Source organism: Rhizophagus irregularis, chromosome 11, assembly GCF_026210795.1.
Source record: "Rhizophagus irregularis chromosome 11, complete sequence".
Classification (NCBI taxonomy): Eukaryota; Fungi; Glomeromycota; class Glomeromycetes; order Glomerales; family Glomeraceae; genus Rhizophagus; species Rhizophagus irregularis.
In genome coordinates, this window is record NC_089439.1 from 5,008,426 (window position 1) to 5,034,342 (window position 25,917).

Below are 25,917 nucleotides of genomic sequence, written 5' to 3' on the forward strand. Positions count from 1 at the left end.
TAAAATGTATTGCTTTTCAGGTTATGTAGTCAAAATTATCCATATTTTTGTTTTTACTGATAGTCAAATATAGTGCAGAGTTGTATTTTTTAATACTGTAGTCATTATCAAGCTTTTTTATTATATTTTATTTTTATTCGATATCTGGAAAATGTCTCAATCATTAGTGCTGAATGTACCACCCTACTGTATTACTGATAGCAGTTTGACACTGAACTGACATGAGACAGTTTGAACATTTCAAATTTGATTCAACCGGTTCAAACTGTGGCTTCAACTTGTGGTTTTGTGGTTTCAAACCACAGTTCAAGCCAATTTTAATAATATGATTAACGAATTGAACTTTTTTATCTTTTTTATTTTTATTTTTAGGTTTTTATAACATATGATTATTCTTTATTCCTATTTTTTTATCCAATTTTCTAAATTTGTGTAAATTTTTAATTAAAGAATTATAGCCATTAATTATATAATCTTTACTTCTTTAATAACAAAATAAATATAAGGCACATTGATCAAGGAGTTTAATTTTCCTTAACCTTCTTACCTTTGAAAAATGCAAAAATATCTAGTGAATATACTTTTGATGATACTAATAATAATGCTTTCTATATGCAGTAATAACTGATAAATAATCCAACAAATAAAGAATATTTAATAGAATTAATGATCCTCAATCATGCAATCAAAACCCTGAGACTCTTCTTGAACTAAAATTTCAGTAAGTTTGCGACTTGTATAATATGCTTGTGGATGAGATTGCATAATATAAGCATTCGCTTGTCCTTGTAATAAAGCTTGGTCTGCCTCTACAAATTCTTCCATATCATTTTTTAATTGATTATCAGTAATAGGTACTATATATATATAATTTCCATCCCTGTTTATTTCATAATATTTATTAATACATCTAATCCATTCAGATATAATATTTTCAAGCATTATTATGGTTGGTCTATTGGAAGGATTTAAATCCCAACATTTTTTCATTAAATCTATATAACATTTTGGAGTATTTTTTATAATTTCAGGACGTTTCCCTTCACAAATACTTAAACTAAGCTGAAGATCATGTGCTTCATGATTAAATGGAGGGATACCTGATGTAAATTCCCACATTATTATTGAAAAACTATAAATATCACTTGCTGGTGTATAAGGTTTTTTTCTTAATATTTCAGGCGCCATATAAGGTAAAACTCCATAAATTTCATTAACTTTATTGACAGAATCTTGTAAATTACTTATAGGTTTACATAATCCTAAATCAATAATAAATAACTCATTATAACTATCTGATACTAAAATATTACCATCATGAAAATCACCATGAGTTAAATTTGATTCATGGATTACTTTAAGTCCCAATATTATTTTTTTCAATAATTGTAATTTTTCTTGCCACTTGGATTTAATTATATCAGATAAACATTTTCTCAAACTTCCTTTTTTCGCATAACTCATTACTATTATATAATTTAAATTATTTGGATCTTGGGTAATTCCAAAAAATTGAATAAATTTCGAAAATGACTTTTTCTGACAATTGTAATGATATTTCCACTATGTAAATAACAAAAAAAATTATTAAACTTTTGCACAAGGAAATAAATTTGCTATTAAATATAAATACTATACCTCATCAAGAAATTCACTATTTAAACTTGATGAATTATTAAGTTTTTTAAGAATAACCTCAAAACATGTTTGTCTATTCCATTGTTGTTTGTCAAAATTCCAAGTAAAAATAGGCCCGTCTGACCAGATAGCTTTATGAATTTCACTAAATCCTCCTTTAGTATAATAATCAATACTTGATAAATTACTGTAAGGGATCCACTCTAAAATTTCATAACTATTTTTAGCATTTATTTGTGCTTCTTGAATAAATTTATCAATAAATTTATTTTTACTAGTCCACTTTGAAAAATCTTGTTGAAATCGTTTAGTATTACATTGTTGGCACCATTGGTAGTCAGTATTAGGTTGCAAGCATTCATAACAATATACAACTTCATTTTTAGAATTTGTTTTGTTACTTTCTACTGCTTTTTGATGCCAATAAAAAGCTTTATTTAAATTCCTTTCTGTTCCTTCTCCATTTCTATAACATGCAGCTAAATTAAATATTGCGTTAATATGACCTTTTTCTGCTGCTTTTTGACACCAATGAAAGGTTTTTTCTAAATTCTTTTCAGTTCCTACTCCATTTCTATAACATATGCCTAGGATATTCATTGCAACAATATGATCTTTTTCTGCTGCTTTTTGATACCAATGAAAAGTTTTTTTAAAATTCTTTTCTGTTCCTTTTCCATCATAATATTTATTGGCTAGATTAAACATAGCATCAATATGATCTTTTTCTGCTGCTTTTTGACACCAATGAAAGGCTTTTTCTAAATTCTTTTCTGTTCCTATTCCACTTTCATAACATATACCTAGGCTATTCATTGCAATAATATAATCTTTTTCTGCTGCTTTTTGATACCAATGAAAAGCTTTTTCTAAATTCTTTTCTGTTCCTTCTCCACTTTCATAACATACACCTAGGTTGTTCATTGCAATAATATGATCTTTTTCTGCTGCTTTTTGATACCAATAAAAAGCTTTTTCTAAATTCTTTTCTGTTCCTTCTCCATTATAATATCTATCAGCTAAATTAAACATTGCATCAATATGATCTTTTTTTGCTGCTTTTTGATACCAATAAAAGGCTTTTTCTAAATTCTTTTCTGTTCCTTTTCCGCTTTCATAACATATACCTAGGTTATTCATTGCAATAATATGATCTTTTTCTGCTGCTTTTTGACACCAATGAAAGGTTTTTTCCAAATTCTTTTCTGTTTCTTCTCCATTATAATATCTATTGGCTAAATTAAACATTGCATCAACATGATCTTTTTCTGCTGCTTTTTGACACCAATGAAAGGCTTTTTCTAAATTCTTTTCTGTTCCTTCTCCACTTTCATAACATACAACTAGGTTGTTCATTGCAATAATATGATCTTTTTCTGCTGCTTTTTGATACCAATGAAAAGCTTTTTCTAAATTCTTTTCTGTTTCTTCTCCATTATAATATCTATTGGCTAAATTAAACATTGCATCAATATGATCTTTTTCTGCTGCTTTTTGATACCAATGAAAGGCTTTTTCTAAATTCTTTTCTGTTCCTTTTCCACTTTCATAACATATACCTAGGTTGTTCATTGCAATAATATAATCATTTTCTGCTGCTTTTTGATACCAATGAAAAGCTTTTTCTAAATTCTTTTCAGTTCCTTTTCCACTTTCATAACATATACCTAGGTTATTCATTGCAATAATATGATCTTTTTCTGCTGCTTTTTGACACCAATGAAAGGCTTTTTCTAAATTCTTTTCTGTTCCTTCTCCACTTTCATAACATACACCTAGGTTGTTCATTGCAATAATATGATCTTTTTCTGCTGCTTTTTGATACCAATGAAAAGCTTTTTCTAAATTCTTTTCTGTTCCTTCTCCATTATAATATCTATAGGCTAAATTAAACATTGCATCAATATAATCTTTTTTTGCTGCTTTTTGATACCAATGAAAGGCTTTTTCTAAATTCTTTTCAGTTCCTTTTCCACTTTCATAACATATACCTAGGTTATTTATTGCAATAATATGATCTTTTTCTGCTGCTTTTTGATACCAATGAAAAGCTTTTTCTAAATTCTTTTCTGTTTCTTCTCCATTATAATATCTATTGGCTAAATTAAACATTGCATCAATATGATCTTTTTCTGCTGCTTTTTGATACCAATAAAAGGCTTTTTCTAAATTCTTTTCTGTTCCTTCTCCACTTTCATAACATATGCCTAGGTTGTTCATTGCAATAATATGATCTTTTTCTGCTGCTTTTTGATACCAATAAAAGGCTTTTTCTAAATTCTTTTCTGTTCCTTCTCCACTTTCATAACATATGCCTAGGTTGTTCATTGCAATAATATGATCTTTTTCTGCTGCTTTTTGATACCAATAAAAGGCTTTTTCTAAATTCTTTTCTGTTTCTTCTCCACTTTCATAACATATGCCTAGGTTGTTCATTGCATCAATATGATCTTTTTCTGCTGCTTTTTGATACCAAAGAAAAGCTTTTTCTAAATTCTTTTCAGTTCCTTTTCCACTTTCATAACATATACCTAGGTTATTCATTGCAATAATATGATCTTTTTCTGCTGCTTTTTGATACCAATGAAAAGCCTTTTTTAAATTCTTTTCAGTTCCTTTTCCACTTTTATAACATACACCTAGGTTATTCATTGCAATAATATGATTTTTTTCTGCTGCTTTTTGATACCAATGAAAAGCTTTTTCTAAATTCTTTTCTGTTCCTTCTCTATTATAATATCTATAGGCTAAATTAAACATTGCATCAATATGATCTTTTTCTGCTGCTTTTTGATACCAATAAAAGGCTTTTTCTAAATTCTTTTCTGTTCCTTCTCCACTTTCATAACATATGCCTAGGTTGTTCATTGCAATAATATGATCTTTTTCTGCTGCTTTTTGATACCAATGAAAAGCTTTTTCTAAATTCTTTTCTGTTCCTACTCCACTTTCATAACATACACCTAGGCTATTCATTGCAATAATATAATCTTTTTCTGCTGCTTTTTGATACCAATGAAAGGCTTTTTCTAAATTCTTTTCTGTTCCTTTTCCACTTTCATAACATACACCTAGGTTATTCATGGCAATAATATGATCTTTTTCTGCTGCTTTTTGATACCAATAAAAGGCTTTTTCTAAATTCTTTTCTGCTCCTTCTCCATTCTTATAACAGTTGGCCAAATTAAACATTGCTTCTTTATCACCATTTTCTGCTAATTTTTCTAAAGAATTAATACATTCTTTACACCATAACTCTTCAGTAAAAGCTATATTACAATATGAACAATTTTTTGTGTCTATTGTAACAGTATCTTCATCTGAGATATTTAATTTATTAAATTCAGTTTCCATTTGTTATTAAGTAATTTGTTTTACTAAAAAAAAAAATTATTTTTTTAACAAAATTTTTTTTTCTTATTAGCTGTGAATGAAGCTTCTAAAAAGAAATATTCTAACCAAATGTAGAAATTACAACAAAGAAAAAATTTTTCGGTTAAAAGAAATTAAACGCTGATTATTATAGTAAAATTTAAGAAATTCACATACAAATTAGGATAGTCATTTATTATTTTTGTCACGTAATAAAAGTGGTGTTACATACGTTTCTTAATCCTATTGGGTTTGACAAGGGGATTATTGACAATCTTTGTCAAACAATAATTGCATGAACTGTTTAGCCTAGAAGTCTAGAACATTCATCATAGTAAACAAACATACAATATAATGATGTTTTCATATAAAGGAATTATATATACCACATTTAATTTATTTATTTATGCACATTTCTCATTTCTGTAATTGATCATATTTAATCCAAAAACGGTTAACAAAAGCGGCAAATATTTGTACAAAAAATTCGTTTTAAACTTCAAACGGGTATAATCTGTTTTGAAATCGGACACATTTTTTTTGTAACCATCTAATTCCATTGTTTTCCGATAGTTTTTTCCATAGATTTAACAGAGAATAAGCAACGTTTAGATTGTACAAAATATAATAGAGTCATATACAATATGATGAAAATGATCATCATTAATGGAAAAGTGACGTCCAACATTTTCCTGAGGCGATAATTATGATAATTTATGAGATACTCAATTTTTTACAGAATAATTTTCTTATATGATAAATACGAATCTATGAAAAAAAATATTTTTCCATTATTCAAATTTCGAATAATATCTATCTTATTCTATTGAAATTTTCCTACTCATAGATGAACTTAATTCTGGGAAGCGCAGTTATGTGATATGACTAAAGAAAAATATGAAAAATATTATGGATACTACCAAACCGTCAAGGTAATTTATTTATAATAATTTGCTGTATATATTAAATTTTTTGAAATTATAAAGGATAAAGTTGTAACTTTTATAAGAGAAAGCATTAGTAGACAAAATATTACTGTCGAAGATGAAAGCAAGAAAGGTTACTTTTCAAAATGATAAATTCTTAAAATGATATTTTTTTGGCTACCAAAAAAAATAAATAAATAAATAAATAAATAAAAGAAAAAAAAATATATTAAATAAAAAGTCTTATAACTATAACAGATAATTCATATTATTGCATTAACCATCGTATTGTACATTTTGTGTAACTGCGGCTACTGCGCCTAAATTTAATGATCAAATGACGATGAAGGAAAATTTTTTTAATAGTAATAGAAAAAAATAAAAATCCGATTTATAGAGTTAAATAAATGCGTGCTAAACTATGTTCATTAAAATTGAATCACTACATCCCTGTAAAAAATCTGATCCGTGTTTTATCTTTCCATGCTTTTTCCGTGAATGTATCATTTTCATAGAATTAATAACCTCAAATCATGGAAATTTTCATCTCGCTAACACGGATATCCGTGAATGTATCATTTTCACGGAATTTTTACGGAAGACACGGAGAAATAATGGAAATATTCGGATAAAAATTTTTTATAGGGCATGTGGAAATACTTAACGATTAAATTTAAAATCGGAAAGAACCAATTTATTTAACAACCAGTAAAACTCATAATACAAAATCATTCACCATATAAAATTCCAATTCCACAATTTGAATCTATTATTACTCCTTATAAATATATTGACAAACAAGTACTCTGGGTAGCTGTAATATTATTACTTTTATTAAGATCAATGATCCCAAAAAAATTTAAAGTTCGTTTTCGACAACTTTCAAATATTCTTTCAAATGCTTTTGTCGAATATTTCCATTTCCCACTTATCGATATTTTAACTAATGATTCTTGAGAAAAATTAGATAAAATATCCAAATAACTCAAAAACTATTCAACATTATGGAAGATAAATTTCTACAATTGAGTAATAATGATTTTACATGAATAAAATCTTTTTGTTCAAAATATGTTGAAAATTCTTCAATTTTTGGACAATGTTTAGCAATAGCTTCCAGACTTCCAGTATTGTTAGCTTTCTTAATTGAAAGATTAATAGAAATTTTTATAATATTTCCAATTCTTTGAAACATGATATTTCTTTTAAATCAAGAATTTGAAGATCTGGAAATTCTGAAATTGCGAATTTTTGTCAAATTATTTCTTTATCTTCATCGTAAACATTATTTAAACTAATCTTCAGATTAATTATTGACGTTATGAATGAAGGTATAATAATGCTAACTGAACTCAAAAGAAGTTTAGTTATCGTAACACCATTTTTTTCTAATGCTTTGGTTAATTTTTTACAATAAACTTTCCTATTATTATAAATTAATACTTCTTTTAAATTTCTTTGTAGTGCTTCGATCCGTAGCGGTTTTATCCGGTTTTTCATCCGGATCTGAATTTCATTAAATTTCGCTGGCACTATGAGTTTGGCCAGAATTAGCATAAATTTTTGGGATAATAATACTTTAATGTTGGTTTAAACTATAATCTGTTTAAATCTGAAATTCATAATCTTTCTCAGCCATAATCGTCACTGAAAATATTCAAGTTTTCATCCGGAAGCACTATTTCTTTGTGCATTAATTAAAGAAATTAATCCGTAATTTTCTTTAGAATATTCACATATCATCAATATATTTAAACTTTTGCAAAATTTTGCCATCTCATAAAGTGCGTCAGAATTTACAAAATCTGCCATAATAACTAAACTATGAAGTCTAGTAGGAAAGCACCTTGAAACCCCAGGAAATAATGACAAAGGATGTGAGTTATTCCATGATAATTCTTCGATATTTTTACATTGACTAACAAATAATTTATAAATTTCTTGTTTTAAAAATATTTCTTTTTTCATATATTTTCGTATTAATTTCTTCCGTATTATATTTAAACACCATCCATGCCATACTTTCTACAATTTCAGTACTTATTTGAATTTGTAAACATGATTTTTAATAAAAATTAGTTGTACTAATTATAAATAGGTCTTACACTAAAACGATGTTTATTTTTTTTTCAACTCTACAAAAGGATTTTTAGAAACTCTTCCACTATTTCAACTATTTCATATAATCTCTTATAATTTTCTTATTCTAAGAAGTAAAAATCCATAAAAGTTATTTTTCCAAAAAAACGAGAAGTTCTTTTTCATAAAATATTTTATTTATTTTTTAACATACATTTTCATCTTTTGTTTTATATTCTATTGATATTCTTCTCTTTTTTATCGTTAATAGTTTGAGGGCCATTGCGGAATTTAATACTTTTTTTTTGTTTTGTGGTTGCAACCAATGTAATTTCTTCAACAGTTTCGTTGTATTCATTACTTTCGCTGTCTTCAACACTTTCATAATCATCAACTTTTCGTGGTTAATATTTTTTATAATGTATATCAATTAATAAGATGAAATCTTTAGTATATATATTTAAATGAATATATACTAGGGAAACGGTAAACCGTTACGTAGTCCGGAGCTCGTCACGTGATTTGTAATCATCTAGACGCTGAGAGGATAATTAGCTAAGAAATGTCACAGTCAAAGGGGGAATCAATGTATCGAGAAAAGTTTAATTAAAATATAATTTATCTGAATACAGCATAGGGTAGAAAATAATAATAAATTTAGTTGAAATAATTAGATAATTGTGTTGGCTAGTGATAAAATAAATCAATTAATGTATGAAACAATCATATTTTAATAAATAAAGAACAATTAGAACAGAACAATTTGAACGTCAAAGCCACAAAATCACAATGTCCCAAATAACAATAAAATCACACACTAATTTTTATTTTCTCACTATAAAATAAAAGATAAAAACTAAATAAGATGAATAAATTTTACTAATACAGGTATTTTGATAAGGACAAAAAAAAATCCAAGACACCAGAACATCAAGAGGCTCATCTGAGAAAAAAATATAAAATAAAAATATAAAAATGAATGATTCCACTAATCCAGAAACTATACGAAAACGAAACAAAAAAAAACAAGAGACAAATGAACAGCGATCAAAACGTCTTGCACGAGAACGAGAATTAAAATGGCAAAAAAGAGCAAGGGAAACAGAACAACAACATGAGGAGCGTCTTCAAAGTATTCGGGAAGGAAGAAAAAGGAAAAAGATGACGGAAACTAACAGTGATCGGGAAAATCGGAAAATCGGGAAAACCAACGTAGACAAGCTGCGCGTAAACGAACCCGTAAATTAAAAAACCGAAATGTATTAAAAGGAAGAAACATCAACCAACAAACACGACAAGATCATGAAGGACGAGAAATAGAGGAAGCTTACGTGGAAAGTGATAACACGGATTCCGACTCTCATCCTACACGGAATTCAGCCACCACCATGAGCGAAGAAGAAATCAGTATGTTGCAGGATTTCCGCATAAAAATGGAGAATATACGTTATAATCTTTGCAACGTATGTCAAGAGCGAATACCTTTATTAACGCTTGTCAAAGGGACATGTAAAAGGTGTTATTATGAAAAAAATACCGGGGGTACGCCAAAAAAGTTTTCTGGGGGTAATAATATGCATCCAGGTGACGTTCCCGATGAACTTAAAGGACTTAGTGAAATAGAAGAAATGCTTATTTCTCAGGTTTTCACTGTGATGACAGTATACCGGCTGCGTGGTGGACAAAACGGCTATAGAGGACACGTGATTAATTTTCCTCAGGATATCCAGGGCTTTACGAAACAACTTCCGCGTGATCCAAGATCTCTGGATGTTCTTGTTGTACGCCGGCAATCATCAAACAATTCAATGGTGTTCAGGGATTTTACTGTACGAAGGAGCAAAGTGTGTAAAGCACTATTATGGTTAAAGGAAAACAATCCTTACTATGAAGACATAATATTTGACACAAATATTCTTCAATCCTTACCCGAGAATGATTCCATTTTCAACATGCTCCCACAACTTCAAGATGATGAATCGGGAGAAGATGACGGCGATAACATTGAAGACGGAGAAGACGTATCAAGAACGTTTGTACCATTAATGCCCCCAACACAACGAGAAGGTGAAGCCATAAACGCAACTCTTGATCGAATGCAAAATGACAATCCTTCGTCGCTATGGCCTGAGATCGAAGGCGTACCTATAAACGAATTCCATACGCCTGGTTACATGGTTAGAGCTTTCCCCACGCTTTATCCATATGGAAGAGCTGACCTTCGTTCAGCACGTGTTAAAGAAGTAAAGCCTGCCGAATATTTCAGGCATCTTTTATGGTACAAAGATGGAAGATTCGCGCAACATCCACGATGGAGATATTTTGCGCTAAATTCATCTATGAGGTGGAGGGCATTACAAGAAGGTCAAATATACGTTAAGCAGAATCTAAAAGAAGAACAGATTAACGTATCGGATATACAAGAAATGATAGCCAACGGAGACAACAAAATAGCAGATCGCATAATGAGATATGGAGAAGGTTTAAGAGGAACCCGACAATTCTGGATAGCGAAAAGAAAGGAATTGTTAGATTTGATAAAACAAATAGGAGCAGACGGGCTAATATTTTTTACCTTTAGCGCCGCGGATATGCATTGGCCCGAATTACACAAACTGATGGAAAATAATGATCATAATGGAGATGAGGCTGAATCATCTAAACGTCGGCAACAGAACATAATTGATAATCTGCACATCGCAACGTGGTTTTTTAAACAAAGATTCGAAACATTCTTTAAAGATGTGTTGGTAAACCGATGGGAATTAGAGGATTATTGGTACCGATACGAGTGGCAGCATAGGGGAAGTGTACATATACACAGAATCGGAAAGAAAAAAAATGCACCTAAAATAGACTGGAGTGCAATGAAAGATAATGAGGATGTAATGAATAATGTAATTCAATATCTTGATTCGATAGTGACAACAATCAATCCAGATATGCATGCTCCGATACCAGAAAGACATCCATGTCAGAAGAGAGCAGAAGAAATAAACGATGATTTACAAGACTATGTTGAATTGATAAACAAATTACAAAGACATACCAAATGTAGTCCATCATATTGTTTGCGTAGCAAACACGGACAACAGGTTTGTAGATTCGGATACCCAAAAGAGAGAAATGATCATTCGTTTATACACGAGGATAATCATGGACAACCTGAATTAGTGACATCAAGGAACGACCCATATCTAAACCCGCACAACAGGTTGCAATTGCAAGGTTGGCGAGCGAATGTTGATATCAAACCTGTCCTCACCATACACGCAGCCTTGCAATATATCTCTAAATACGCGAGCAAATCCGAACCCAAATCAGTAGCTTTCACAGAAATATTTAATCAAATTCTAAACAAAAGTAATTCGGATGATAATTCACTTGCATCAATCCAGAAACTCTTACTAAACAGTATTGCAGAAAGAGACATATCGGCACAAGAAACGTGTCACCTACTTCTCGGCATACCACTTTATCATTCTAGTCGACAGAACGTATCATTAAATCTTAATGAGGAGGCTCCAAGGTGCGTTCGAGGTACAGGAAGTAGGGAAAATGACGAAGATACAATCATGGAGCGCGGACGAACAACAAGGTCACCCTTAAGAAAATATTGGGATCGGGATGATCAATTAGAAGATTTTTCACTATATAGGCTATATCTAACCCACAAATACACAAACGGGAAGTGGGTAAAATGCAAAAAAAAAAACAGTTAGAATATTGCCTCGTCCATCAGGATTGCGTAATGGAGATCAATGGGCGGAATTCTGCTGTGTCAAAGTCATACTTCACGTTCCACACCGAAGCATCAAACAATTAAACGGAAACAGCGACATACCATGGTCAACAATTTACGAACGACACATCGATATAATCAATTCCGATCCAATCGACTTGCTAGGACAAGCATTTGACGAAGAAGCAGAAATTAGTGAAGAAGAAAGTTATGATGAAATCGAAGAGGAGGAACATGAAGAATACCGTTATGATTGGATGCATTTAGCAGAGATGGGTCCAAACGTGCACATACAAAGGGACGCCGACCTGGGATCACGAGATATGGACCGGAAACACAATTGGACCAACGATGCACAACAACAATATTCAGAGGAAGATATTGCAAATGCAAGCGAATTTGTGTGACAATCCGCAAGCAACAACAATAACATAATTAGTGGAAGGGATAATGTGATAGAGTATCAGAATTTGAACGAAAAGCAAAAAAAAGTTTTCGAGAGAATTGAAAAACACTACAACGATACCATTTCGGGGCAACATGTTGAGCCGTTAAGGATAATGATTATGAGAACCGCGGGAACCGGGAAATCATATCTCATAAAGGCAATACGAGAACGACTTTTCACATTGGCAGGAAAAGACGCCAGTTCACCAGTGCTCATGATCGCACCAACAGGAGTAGCCTCGTTTAATATCAACGGAGCGACCATTCATTCAACACTTTCTATACCGATAAAGAACAATAAGGACGAGTTAAGCGGCATCCGTCTAAAAAAATTACAAGAAAGAGTACAAGACGTAAGGTACTTCATAATTGATGAAAAAAGCATGGTAGGATGAAGGATGCTAGGATTTATCGACATGAGGCTAAGAGAAGCATTTTCGGAAAACAAAAACGAACCTTTCGGCGGACGATCGGTAATCTTGTTTGGTGACTTTGGTCAACTTGCTCCAGTACTCGACGTACCTATGTATGCAACTAACGCCGGATCGTCAAGCAACGTAATAGCAGTCTACAGACAATTCAAAGAAGTGTACGAACTGGATATTATTCTACGGCAATCGGGTAATGATCAACAGGGATTCAGAGATATCCTTTTAAGATTACGAGATGGGGAAAGCACGTTAAACGATTGGAATATTCTCACAAGCAGGTTCGAAGAGAATCTAAATAGAGCTGAACGCGACAGATTTCAGGATGCCGTGTTTATACATACAACATGGCCTGAAGTATATAAAGTCAACATCGAAATGCTCAGGAGATTGAATCGGCCAATAGCAAAAATCTGCGCAGTACATAGCGGTGGAAGAACAGCTAAACGCGCCAAATCAGACGTAGCAAAGGGACTTGAAGCGGAAATATTACTGGCGAAAGGCTGCCGTGTGATGCTAACTTCAAATATATGGACCGAAGCAGGGCTGGTAAACGGATCGATGGGAGTTGTAGAAGATATATTGTTCAAAGATCAGGGTCCACCAGCACTCCCTACTGCAGTGTTCATAAAATTCGAGAGATACGACGGACCAACTATAACTAGTCTGGAGGGTAAAGAAGTTGTTCCGATAGTACCTATCAAATGCAGCTGGGATGACAAAAATGGGCTGACGTGTTCCAGAACTCAGTTACCAATATGTCTCGCATGGTCAATAACCACGCATAAAAGTCAAGGTCTGACATTGGATAAAGTTAATATCGATATTGGTGTCAAGGAGTTTGCGGCAGGGTTAACGTTCGTAGCGTTGTCACGAGTTCGGACTCTAAACGATTTATGTCTTAAACAGTTCAGTTTTGATAGGCTTCAGCGTATAAAAGAAGGTATAAGACTTCAAGAAAGGAAAAAGGAAGAGGAAAGGTTGCGTTTATTTATACAATAATTTATACAATAACACGAAAAAAATCAAAAGAATTTCTAACACAATAACACGAAAAAAAACAAAACAAAAAATAATTTTTTATTTCAGTGTGCTTTATTTTGTATTGTTAGAATTATACAAATACGTTTATTTTTTAAAACAATAAATATAATAAAATAATCTATTTACAAAGAAATAAAATTAATAAAAAGTGGAACGAAAAACTGGTACAACTGATAAAATTTTTTTTTTCTAAATTCTATTTTTTGTTCGAAAGTATACAGGTTAAAAGTGTACAGGTTAAAATAAGGAGATCAACACATGCTCAATTAACCGATCGTGTAATATAAGAACCAATAAGAACCAATTAAACGTCAACTCACAGATCAAGCAGGCGGACAACGGGATACATTGTACCACCGTGGCTAGAACATATATAGTCCTTCGCTACGCTCCGGACTAATAAAGAGGAAACTTTTTACTCTATTCGTATTGTTTATATTTATATTTATCGTTACATAAGGTTATCAGAAATGCCGTACTATATAATGAAAAAAGCTTATTCGGCTCAAGCCAATCTTGGTGCGGCTTGGCACATTTAGACTACTTCGAGCTTGGCATTTTTCAAGGCTGGGCCAAGCCGAACTGACTCGAAAAAAAAAATTTTTTTACAGATCGGCCGGATAATTTAATGGACTTATTTACCCCAACCCGGTCGATCCATACAATAAATAAATAAATAAAAATTATAAAATTATAAAATTATATATAGCTCGTGAACTGGCTCATTAGCTCGTGAGCTGACTTAATCGAGTTGAACTAAAGCTCGGCTCGAAATGAGCTGCGAGCTGCGGCTTGAGCTCGGACTTGACGAGCTGACTTGCAAGTAAGCTCGAGCCAGCTCGGCTCGTACGGGAGCTTTAGTACTATAGTATTAACCTTTTTTGATTATAAAAATTCACAATGAAACTTATGCTTTTTCGATTGTAAAATTTGGACAATAAAAAATATTCCATTTTTGATTGTAGAATATTTTAAATAAAGCTTTATAAAATACTTTCAATAGAATTTTATAAAAGTACTAACTAAATATGGTTTTTCATTGAAACGCCAGTGGCTAAAAAGCTAAAAAGAATATATAAAATGGCAAAACGAATATATTTTATTTTTTTTAAAAAAAAAAAGAAAATAATATGGGCAAATTAAAAAGGAGAAGAACTAAAAAGATAGAAGAAGTATGTATAAGAAAATTTTTCTTACTAAATTTAATATTTCTTTTTTTTTTTTATCAGTTATTAAGAAAAAAAAAATTCTTGTAGATTGATAATGAGATTAAAAATGCTGTGAATGAATATAAAAACGAACCCAACCGTTATGTGATGATTAGTAAAAAAATAGGTAAAGGATTTACCTCAAAACAAATTCGTCAACGGTAATTATTCATTCATTATAATGAATTTATTTTAATGTTTTTTTAAAACCTTATTTTCGTAAAATAATTTATTCTAAAATAATTTATTCTAATTTTTGTTTTATAATTTAGTTGGTTGAGTCATCTCGATCCAAGTAGTAAGTAAATTTTACATAATTAAAGTTTTCTTAATTTATTTTAATTGATTGTAACTTGATTAAAAATTTTCTTTTTTAGTTTGTCACGAGGAACTCAACGAGGATGAAAAAAATTACATTATCGAATGGGTTAAAGATTATAAAAATAACAATTCATCTGATAAAATTTGCTGGACAAAATTAATTTCAGAGATGAACAGTAAATTCGGTAAATTGCGATCGGAAAATAAGGTAAAAAATTTTTATTACTTAAAAGAAAGGCAAAAAAAGACAACTACTTTCGAATGATCTTCCCGAAGAAGCGTATATTATACACATAATTATAATAGTTGTGTACTTTTTTCGATGAAGGGTATAGAATAAAGTTCGTCTGTCTAAATTATAAGAAATTTCATTTTATGTGATACGTTTTTGAAGCAATGTAATAAAGTAATTGATTTGTTATATTAAGAATATAGTTTTACTAGGTCTAAGCGTTGATAATCCATAAATCTTTTGTTGTCACTTTCATTTTTTGATTGAAGTTGTTCGCTATGGAACCGCCGTTCTGGAAACAGTTATTGATTCTGGAGCAGATCACATAATAATATAAAAAAAAAAAAGAAAAATAAATATACTTGTTTTTGCCCTTACTTTAAAATTGATATAAAGACCCAACGTAAATAATGGCGGTTGTTATTTATAATTTCATGGATGAAATTTAATTAAGCATGATTTTTTATTTTATATTCTGAAAGAAAAGTGAAAATTTCATATATTTTGTTATTTACTTGATATAGCCACCTTCTGCATCAGGATTGTTTACTTGTGGTCAGCTAGAAAAATATTGGTCTAAAAGGTCGGTCGCGTAATCAAATGCAAGCAGATCTAGCCAACCAAATTAAAACTCAACCAACCGAAAAATGGAAATGAACAGGCATAATATCAACCTTGGTACTTGGGTATGATTAATTCGAGTTTATACCAATGACTAATACTATCACGTCAGATACCAGGTCTAAAGCGGACAGATTTTGCCGGAATTACGGCATTAAGAAATTAATTGCGTGACAAATAGGTTTTACTAAATACTAACCGAAAAAATTCAAGTCCTCTGAATACTTAGTAAAATATTCGTCACACGCCCATTTTATTAAGACCACGTGATTCTGCCACGCTTCCCATAAAAAGAAATGTTTATACTTTTCGATTAATCACGTGCGACTGCATAACGACCTCATCTGATAGGTTAAGAAATGTTACACGATTTGTTAGTTCTAGGACTATCATTTATTTCACCATAAGAAATTTAGTTTAAATACAGCATGACATTTGACTAACGTTTTAAAATAAATAAAATTTTAGCTGAGCTTTATTATTGTATACATTTATAAAGAAAAACACATCCAAGCAACAACTTGTAAAGGTTTTATAATAAGTATTTATGAATAACAGAAATCACTAAAAACGTTATGAATCAAAAATATTGTAGAAAGAAAACGAATAAGGCAGTTCTTAGCAAAGTACTGATTGAGTACACCGTTATAATCCGTATCTTGCATACTGTCAGAAATGGTCCCAATCGAAGTTGTATTTGAATACATTTGGAAGGTAGATTGAGTACTTGTAGACTTGTAGCAGTATCGAAAGATTGTTGTTGAACAGGTTGTTGAACTCGTTGCTAAATCAAAGACTGTACATTATAATGGTATGGAAACTGATAATCAAGAATATGAGATAAATCAATGCCATTATTTAAGAGTCAAATATTTTCTGATGGATGTATGTAACACGATAGACACGAGTATCATTTGGTAAATGAGTATAAAATTCAAATGTGGTGTTTTGAAAAATAGATTTTGCGGTATAGTTGTACTAATAGTATTAATATTAATATTCAAAGTGTTTAAATTCATATTAGATATTCCTGCATTGTTAATTAAATTATGTTGAACATTATCATTGCCATTATCAAGAATTTGTAAAGGTGCGAAATCATTCTCGGCCTGATTTATTGGTGAACCAGAATATGCTTGTGTAGTATTATTGTTTGAATTCATGTTTACCAAAATGATACAGAATAGATTTTTAATAGAATGTTTTTATCTAAATTTTTTTCTATCATTTTTATGATTTTATCTAAGTTCTTTTCTTCTGTCATTTTTATTTTATGCTTTTATCTAAATTTTTATATAAATAAATAAATATTTGTATTCATAAAAAATAAAGTATCTTTTTACGTATATCGATCATATATTAATTTGAGTTCCCAGAAACCCTTACGAGAAGCGTGGCTATAAAAAAAAAGAAAAAAAATATATATATATCAAATAGACAGTATAATTCATTAAATACTATTGAAAAAAATTTTAGTTATATATAAAAAAAAATTCAAATGTTTAATCATTGAAATTTCAATTTCTTAACAGTTAAATTTTTTCACTATTAATAATTCTGTTGTAACACGTCACGTTAGAAAAAATTTAACTATACTACTAATGGGCTATCTCTAACCTAATATAACTGTAATGACCCGTGACCGTGACCGCATGACCCGACCTGACGGGTCGGGTCATATATTTCCTTGTGACTCTGTATTTAAAAAATTATAATATCGGCTTAACATTGTAGCTGGCTATTAGTAAAAATACATAGTAAAATAAAGATACAAGAACATAACAACTAGAACCAATAATCAAATTAAACTGTGTATTTAAAACTTTATTAATTTCTTCATTAAATATTAATATTAACTTAACTAGTAATTTGTGATCAATTGCTAACCTTATCATGTAGGCTTTTAGGTTTTAATTAAAATTTTGAATTTTATATTAATTGAATTGCTAAAACTCACGAATTTTCTCCAAATCCGATCCGAGTTGACCCGGTAGGAGCACTAAATAAATTATTATTTTATTCATTAGTATAAAAATCTTTTAAATTTCTTCCATTATTTTCTAAGAATTTTATTAATAATTCATTTCTTAGAATAATTCAATAATTTTTTATAATTTTAGTTAAAAAGTAATATATTGTAATTTTTTTCGAAATCTTCAAAATAATTATTATTAAAAATGCTAACATAATTTCTTTTAATTTGTGAGTTTAATATTTCCTCCATAAATAAGTAAGTTGTCTAAGATATTAGAAATTTTTCTAATAAAATTAAGCCTTTCAAATATTTATTACTAACATGTAATATTTCCAATTTCTTTAATTTCTTTAAATTTTTCTGTGCAGAAATTAAATCCATTAATCCATTTGAAATATTTTTCTAGTATTTTTTTAACTTCAATTTGATGTTTCAAAAACTCGACTCAATCGTCTTTTGAATAGTACAAGTCGATCCCTGTGAAGCAACATTAGCAGTTTAACACTAAGAATATTTATTTACTAGGAAACGGAAACCGTAGCAAAAAAAGACGAACCTAAAATTTGCGATTTCATTGGATGACGTCACGTGAGGGACAGAGAATTCACGTGATTGATAATTTTTCATAAGTGCGTAGACATACAGTATATTGTCCTTCGCTTCGTCTCCGGACAATTAATCGAGTGTTTGTAAATTTTTAACTACGAATATAATTATTTTATTTTAAAAGAACGATTTCACGACGGTTCTTGTCAAGTAAAAATTGTTAATATATAGAACATATATAATATAAAATTTAATTAATTTATAAACCTAAAATACACATATTTAAGTGAGGGAAATACTACCGGGTAGAATATTTATTTGAATAATTTCTAATATTCGTATACCCAACATCGATTTGATTTCATAAATTATAATTGAAGTAACCAAATGATCATTAGATTTACAAAATTTACTCATATACTTATCATGTATTTTATGAATTTTGAATAATAAGTGATCGAATATTTACAGTAATTACACTAATGGAACATGTAGTTTAGAATAATAAAAATTAGACATTAAAATGCAAATAAAATAAATATTTTATAATGTAGTTTAATACTTTACTCACTAGCATTTTGCGAGTCCATTCTCTGCAAGTAGCTTCATAACGAGTGCGATCAGTTTTATATACATGAGCAATTTCAGGTACAAGTGGATCATCTATTAATATTATTGGTTTATATTGATAAGAATCAGCGAAATCGGTCAAGAAAATGACGAATATGAGAATAGTATAATAATATACCAATAGTTGGATCGGTCAATCTTGAACAAAGTGACAATAGTACTTGAATAATAAAAGATTGATTAAATTCTTTTACATAAAAAGGATTACAGCAATCTTGTAGAAGATTTACCTTTTGAAATAGTAAGCGCTGGTGACCATTGATCTCTTAGAATATCCAGGGATATACTTCCATTACTGTTGATATTCGGATGATATATTCTTGTTGTAAAGTTAACCTAATATAAAGATCATATAAGTACATAATTAAATATACAAAACTATATAAATAAAATGTACCTTTGGTGGTTTAAACGGATAATCTGTAGGAAACTGAATAGCAAGGAAAAACACGCCGCCTGAGTATGGCGAATCAGACTAATCAAAGTTACATAAACAGAGTTGAGTAAATCATTTATATATTTGTATAAAATTTGATAAATAAACTAACTTACAGGACCCATGATTGTCGCTTGCCAATGAAAAAGATCATCTCCGATAGGACCAGCACTACAAGACGACGGTGGGTCACGTCCTAAGTCGTGCAATTCCTAATAGGAGATATGTAAAGAATAAAAAAGGACAGTTAATTAGTTACTAGTTTGCTAAAAAAGAAAGTTAACGAAAAAATAAATGATACAATAAACAAACTTTATTAATTCTTTTTAGTGCCATTTCGTTCGTCAGAAAAAAAAAAGAATAAAATAAAAAATAAAAAATAAGGTTATCTTTAAATGCCTATTTACGCCAAAGTACTTCTATTCTTGTTGTCACGAGTATCTGCTTTTAAATGTGATGATCATATGAATTTTAACCTTTTATAATTAGTAATTTTTTTACGAGTATTAGTATAGTATGATTTTGTAAGTTATGTATGTATGATTTTTTATGGTACATATAGTATATACTTATCACGGTATAAAATAATATGTATGTATGATAGTATGATTTAAATTTTTTGATTACGATTACGTACAAATAACACATAATAATACGAAGTTTGATCAACAGTTACAATTATGTAATTATTCTTTCCCTAATTATAAATTTAAAATAATTACATCAATTAAAATATTAAATAATTAATAAATGGAAGCAATCAAAGTAGTACGTACGATTTAAAATCATACGTACTAACAAAAAACAAATCATACTATACTAAGATCAGATACACCGTTTTGTACATACAACTAAATTATATATCGCTTGTCTTTGATGCTGCGCCGCATTTTCGAGATACCATACGGTTTTTTGCCTAATAAATGTTACGAAATTTAATTAATTTTTGTGGGTAAAATTTGTATAATTATATAAAATTAGTTAGTTTATGATAGTTATAAACCGCTAATGATTGCATCAACTGTATTTTGATTAATTTAACTGATTCCAACCTAAAAAAGAAAAAATCAATAATCAAAACTGATCGAATTCTTTACAAAATTTCTGTTTGGGAATTGACATAAGAAATTGCTAGAATAAGTATAACCCTTCAGCAGGCCTTTACTAGTTAAATTATATAAAAAAAAAATATTTATTAAGCCTAACAGTTATTCACACAAAGTGACCTCGTAACTGCAGCATTATCGTGCCTTACATGTAATATGATCAGTGAAATTTCTGAGCGTAATCAATTCAACATTTTACTAATTGCCAAGATTTATATTATCATATTTTCAATAGTTGTTTAAGTGATTCTGAAAACAGCTAATTATTAAACTCAAACTATTCTCAAAATTGTAAATACTAATTCAAATTGGAATTATTAAAGACTACACTTATTTTAAGTAGACTACATGATGCATTTTTATAAATAGTTTATTTGTCCAATAAATCGTCTGCAGATCCTACTTTAACATTAATCACATGATTGATTTCGTCTTGTGATATTTTTTTCTCTTGAATTATAGCGATTACGTCAACCTTGACATTGATAATCTTTAAGATGTATCTACAAAATTGTATGTTTTTTTCAGTTTGTTTGATAATACACTGCACCTTGAAGGTATCATTTTTGTTTATGTTGATTGGTGTAAATTCGGTTTCATCCATTTCCGTATCGACCTGATCTTCGATGATCGTCAGTGATTGCCTCGTGGGATTTTTTTGCTTCATTATTCAACGCGTCAGGTGATTGCGCCGGCTTAACAGGTAGGAAAACCGGTGATGTAGCCTGAATAAGCCTGGCCTAATAAATGATTGGTATTCTTTTTTCCCATTATCATATTTCGGGGGAGAATTGATTTCAGTTTTTCAGTTGCTGCGGAATTTTCAAGACATCAAGAAGTTGGTAATTATGAACCAACCTAAAAGGCACTTCTTGAGTTTGTTGTTGCGATCTTTGTTACCCACAGGGGTACGCCCTTGAGACTGGAACTTTTTCTTTACGTCACATTTTTCTTTCTTAATACTTGAATAGTTTTTAACCGTTTGAAACTTGGCGTCATTATCGTCAGTGTTATTCGAACTTCCAGCTAGAGCATTACTTGTCGTAAAGTCAATACCTTCCATCTAATAAGCTTATTAAATCACCATTGGGCCATTCCAACTTGTATGTTTAACGTACCCACCCCCTCTCTTCTTTTTAAAAATCTAAATCTAATAAACTAAAGTAATAAGTGCCCCCTTTAAATTTAAATTACGATTTTCTGAATTTTTCTTAAATTTCCCGAATTTTCTCAAAAACTTCAAAAGACTTATTATGTTTATTTCATTTAGTTTGTTTAATGAAAATCCTCCTCCCCCTCAAACTTTTCAGAAAATCTGGACATTAAACAAACAAATGGCCTTAACGTTAATGGTTAATATTAAAAATAACATTAATTCGTCAACTGCAAAAGATCTGCAGAAAATGGGAATCTGGCGTGGCGTCAAAATAAAAAGTAAAAAATTGAAAATATTATTGTAAAAAACAAAACTATTTGAAACTTTGGGATAAATATTATGTCATTATTTATTATTTAATTAACATATTATAATAAAGCCATTTTTATATATTATATTATATATTTATATATTATATATAAAAAACTTCTTCCCCGTCATTACATGAACCATAAAATTGTTAAAGAAATTATTGTCATTTTATGACTTTATTTTTAATAAATTTTTATAAAAAACATTTTATCATGTCCGCCTCTGGAAGGACGACTCGTAGCGCTACTAAACAAGGAACGATTGATACGGGAACAGGGGATACTATGGCAGTAAAATACAAAAAACAATCGCACAATCATAAAATTTCAAATTTACAATTAGAAATATAACATTTACCTTAATAACATTTCCTACATACTGAAATAAAGTTAATTCGGTATACGTGACACTAAAAAAAAGAAAAAAATGCTAACACAATCTTTATCTAAATTAAATATTACTCACACCCCGAATTCATCAGAATTATTTGATCATTCGCATAATTTTATCTATTACATACTTAGAGATCTTATCAACACAAGTGACTCAGTTCATAGTGAAAAAATTTATATACATATTAATGAGCTCTATTTTTATTTACCACGATAACTGCTTAGAATTATAGGTAATATTTTTAATTTGAAAATATTCATAATTGTTGACGATATAAAACATTCTTTATTTTCAAATAAAAAAAAATTTAATATAAAAAAAAACATGAAAAAATAAAAAGTAAAATAAATCTATTGTAAATACATTAATTAATAATCGTCGTTTTTATCATTCAAGAGATACCTAATTCTATGTTTTTCTTTTTCATCTTCTATTACATTAACTTCATGTCTTCTAACTTTAACCAATCGACTATTACGCCTTTTGTTAGAGTTCCAAATGTTTTTGAGACAGTTTCTCGCGCGGAATTTGCCAAATTCCGCTTCCATCATAGGTTGCAAATCTCTCCACGGAATCATATAATTATTTGCTTCTTTAGCTTCTTGAACACTAGCCCACTTATAGATATAATCTTTCTCTTCTGGAGAAAAAAGTGAACGATCAACTAAATAATTAAGATAAAAAGTTCAATTTAATTCTTAAATAAAAACAGAAATAAACAGTAATTTTAAACTTACGGCGCGGATCAAGTATGTTCCAATAACTAAAAATTATAAGAAATTAAAATTTTTTTTTCCTTTAATAAAATAATAATTAATAATAAAGACGAGTTGTTAACTTACTAATGACAAATGGATTTTGCTATATAACGATTATTTAATTTTTTGGCCAATTGTACAAAAGGATTTTTAATAGCTCTTCCCTGTTTTTTCCACTCATCCATATAATCTCTTATAATTCTTTTACTCTAAGAAATAAAATTCAATTAACTTTTTATAAAATTTCATTAAATATATAATTTATTTTTAACATACGTCTTCATCTATTGTTTTATGTATACTATACTTGGTTTTTTTATTAAACTTCCAATAGTCGTATCCGCTCCTATCTTCAAGAATAGGATGTTCAGTTTTAATTTTATTCCTATCTTCAAGTCTAGCTTCACGTCTTTTCCTAGCATCATTAATAGGAAGTTCAAATTTAACCCTATTCCTAGGATTCCGAATGCTTTTGAGAGTATTTTGTGAGCGGAATTTACCAGATTTTTTCCCCATTTTAGATTGAAAAGACGCTCAGTCATGGACGGAAATGATCTTTATTTCATCCTATTTATATATTATTACGGTTAAGTCTGCGCCATATCAAAAAAAGAGATATTATTTAATACTTTCATAATCAATCTTATTCAAACGTCTTAAAAAGAAACGACAAAACTTTGCATTGTAAATACTAGTTATTACTTTTTAAAATAAAATTTGGACAAGACCTTTTAACCGTAGTTACAAAAGGAAAGAAAGAAAAAATAAAAGTTTAACCGTAATTAAAAATAAAACGGAGATAGAAAGAATGATGGATTAAAAATTCTTATAATAGTAAAAAAATAAAACCGATTTTTTTTTTTTACATTGCGAATAATTATGACCTTTTTTAATTATTTGAATTTGAACAATAAAAATTTTCCTTTTTTTTGATTGGTAAAATCAATTAACCGAAATAATCACGTAAACGATCTTTTTTTTCAAGTATAATAAATTGCATATATGTTTGAATGTTTGAATTTACTTACAATATAAAAGGAAGTTTCTTAAAGCATAAAATAATTATGGCAATAATTAATTTTTTAAAAACTATAACCTTTTTGTTTTCTTGTTTTATTACCAATTAAAAATTTCATTTGAACCTTTGGGAATGAAAAATGCTCCATTTTTAGGAATGATCGGTAAATACTTCTCACACGTGACTAATATAATTTGTCACAGGAAGTGTTCTTTTCAATATGAAAGATCCTATTTGTCACCTTTATATTTGTCGCATGGATAATTCCAAAAATCACGTGGACTGAAAATTTATTGGTGATACTGGGTAAATCCTTTATAGCCAGAAATGACGTAATTTAAATTTTAGCCCTATGTCATCATTAAAGGTCAACTTTTCTTGTTTAATTGTAATTATCTAATTGACAACATAACAGTTATTAATTATTTATTAATAAAAAAAAAAATCAAAAAATGAGATTGGATCTTTGAATTCGCTTGTCTTTTGTTATTTCGCATCTTTTTTTTTATCTGACAACGTTATTAACACACTCTTTTTTTAGGAACACTGAACTTCGGTATGTCTTTTTTTTTGTTTGAAAATATTATTATTGTGTTTTTTTCTCTCTTTTTTTTAGGAGCTTTTTCTGAATTTTATTCACTATCTACTTTCGATCCGGATAGAAACCGTTATCTGGATAAACTAAAAAAAATCATCCTGCCGGATTATCCGTCTTAGCCTCTTGGCTATACGTCCCAAATCTGGACAGAATATATATATAAATTCTTTCTTGTAATCTTGAATTGCATCACTATATCAGTAATATCACCATATAACGTGATACATGAAAGATTTGCTTCGCAAAGATGACTTTAAGTTATATTTTTATTTTTTAATTAAATCTATAATATTAATTATAATTTAATGATATTATATACTTTGTTAAGTATAATGATGAAAATCTTATATTATACAAAATATCTAAAAATTTTATAAAATAAAAAAAAATAATTAAAACAATAGAATGTTCAAATGTTCGTTGTTTTTCGAATATGACTAGAAAGTAAATTATGATTTAATCATTTCTAATCTTTTTTGTGCATCTCTATTTCCTCCTTTAACAGCATCTTTATATAATTCAACTGCCTTTTCTTTATCAATTTCGGTTCCAATTCCACTCTCATAACAGTATCCAAGATTATATAATCCATTTAAATAACCTTTTTCAGTTGATTTTTATAATATTCAAATGCTTTAACTTCATTTTTTTCAATACCAATTCCATCTTGATAACATTTACCCAAACAATGATACGCGGCGACATATCCATTATCAGCTGCTTTTTTATACAAATCAATGGCTTTTTCTAAATCTTGATCAATTCCTTCATCAATTTCGTATAAATATGCTAGACGACATTGTGCGTTACCATATTCTTGTTTAGCTGATTTTTCATACCACTCAATTGCCTTTTTCATATCTTTTTGCGTTCCTCTACCATTTTCATAAAAGTATCCTAAATTTAATTGTGCGAATTTATTTCCATTCAT

The 25,917-nt window shown here is 29.3% G+C and overlaps 8 protein-coding genes across 8 annotated transcripts; 1 reads left to right on the plus strand and 7 right to left on the minus strand.

Annotated features, from left to right (window-relative positions):
* Nucleotides 1-663: 663 nt before the first annotated feature.
* OCT59_003553 (uncharacterized protein) lies at nucleotides 664-942 on the minus strand (the record flags this gene model as incomplete). The annotated part of the gene is made up of 1 exon (XM_066145687.1): nucleotides 664-942. One exon carries the CDS (start codon nucleotides 940-942, stop codon nucleotides 664-666), a length of 279 nt encoding a protein of 92 aa, XP_065996384.1.
* A 541-nt stretch (nucleotides 943-1,483) lies between these two features.
* On the minus strand, nucleotides 1,484-4,992 carry OCT59_003554 (uncharacterized protein; the record flags this gene model as incomplete). Its single annotated transcript, XM_066145688.1, has 2 exons — nucleotides 1,484-1,563; nucleotides 1,956-4,992. The coding sequence occupies 2 exons, from the start codon at nucleotides 4,990-4,992 to the stop codon at nucleotides 1,484-1,486; spliced, it is 3,117 nt and encodes a 1,038-aa protein (XP_065996385.1).
* Nucleotides 4,993-6,921: 1,929 nt separating this feature from the next.
* OCT59_003555 (uncharacterized protein) lies at nucleotides 6,922-7,131 on the minus strand (the record flags this gene model as incomplete). The annotated part of the gene is made up of 1 exon (XM_066145689.1): nucleotides 6,922-7,131. The coding sequence occupies one exon, from the start codon at nucleotides 7,129-7,131 to the stop codon at nucleotides 6,922-6,924; it is 210 nt and encodes a 69-aa protein (XP_065996386.1).
* Nucleotides 7,132-14,806: 7,675 nt separating this feature from the next.
* On the plus strand, nucleotides 14,807-15,545 carry OCT59_003556 (uncharacterized protein; the record flags this gene model as incomplete). Its single annotated transcript, XM_066145690.1, has 5 exons — nucleotides 14,807-14,848; nucleotides 14,933-15,045; nucleotides 15,157-15,182; nucleotides 15,262-15,413; nucleotides 15,534-15,545. 5 exons carry the CDS (start codon nucleotides 14,807-14,809, stop codon nucleotides 15,543-15,545), a joined length of 345 nt encoding a protein of 114 aa, XP_065996387.1.
* A 1,367-nt stretch (nucleotides 15,546-16,912) lies between these two features.
* OCT59_003557 (uncharacterized protein) lies at nucleotides 16,913-17,221 on the minus strand (the record flags this gene model as incomplete). The annotated part of the gene is made up of 1 exon (XM_066145691.1): nucleotides 16,913-17,221. One exon carries the CDS (start codon nucleotides 17,219-17,221, stop codon nucleotides 16,913-16,915), a length of 309 nt encoding a protein of 102 aa, XP_065996388.1.
* A 1,869-nt stretch (nucleotides 17,222-19,090) lies between these two features.
* Nucleotides 19,091-19,981, minus strand: OCT59_003558 (Ubiquitin-conjugating enzyme E2 1; the record flags this gene model as incomplete). The annotated part of the gene is made up of 6 exons (XM_066145692.1): nucleotides 19,091-19,242; nucleotides 19,328-19,369; nucleotides 19,440-19,545; nucleotides 19,607-19,684; nucleotides 19,762-19,857; nucleotides 19,958-19,981. The coding sequence occupies 6 exons, from the start codon at nucleotides 19,979-19,981 to the stop codon at nucleotides 19,091-19,093; spliced, it is 498 nt and encodes a 165-aa protein (XP_065996389.1).
* A 2,999-nt stretch (nucleotides 19,982-22,980) lies between these two features.
* On the minus strand, nucleotides 22,981-23,886 carry OCT59_003559 (uncharacterized protein; the record flags this gene model as incomplete). Its single annotated transcript, XM_025327142.1, has 4 exons — nucleotides 22,981-23,276; nucleotides 23,350-23,375; nucleotides 23,455-23,579; nucleotides 23,647-23,886. 4 exons carry the CDS (start codon nucleotides 23,884-23,886, stop codon nucleotides 22,981-22,983), a joined length of 687 nt encoding a protein of 228 aa, XP_025172692.1.
* Nucleotides 23,887-25,435: 1,549 nt separating this feature from the next.
* OCT59_003560 (uncharacterized protein) lies at nucleotides 25,436-25,917 on the minus strand (the record flags this gene model as incomplete). Its single annotated transcript, XM_066145693.1, has 2 exons — nucleotides 25,436-25,587; nucleotides 25,668-25,917. 2 exons carry the CDS (start codon nucleotides 25,915-25,917, stop codon nucleotides 25,436-25,438), a joined length of 402 nt encoding a protein of 133 aa, XP_065996390.1.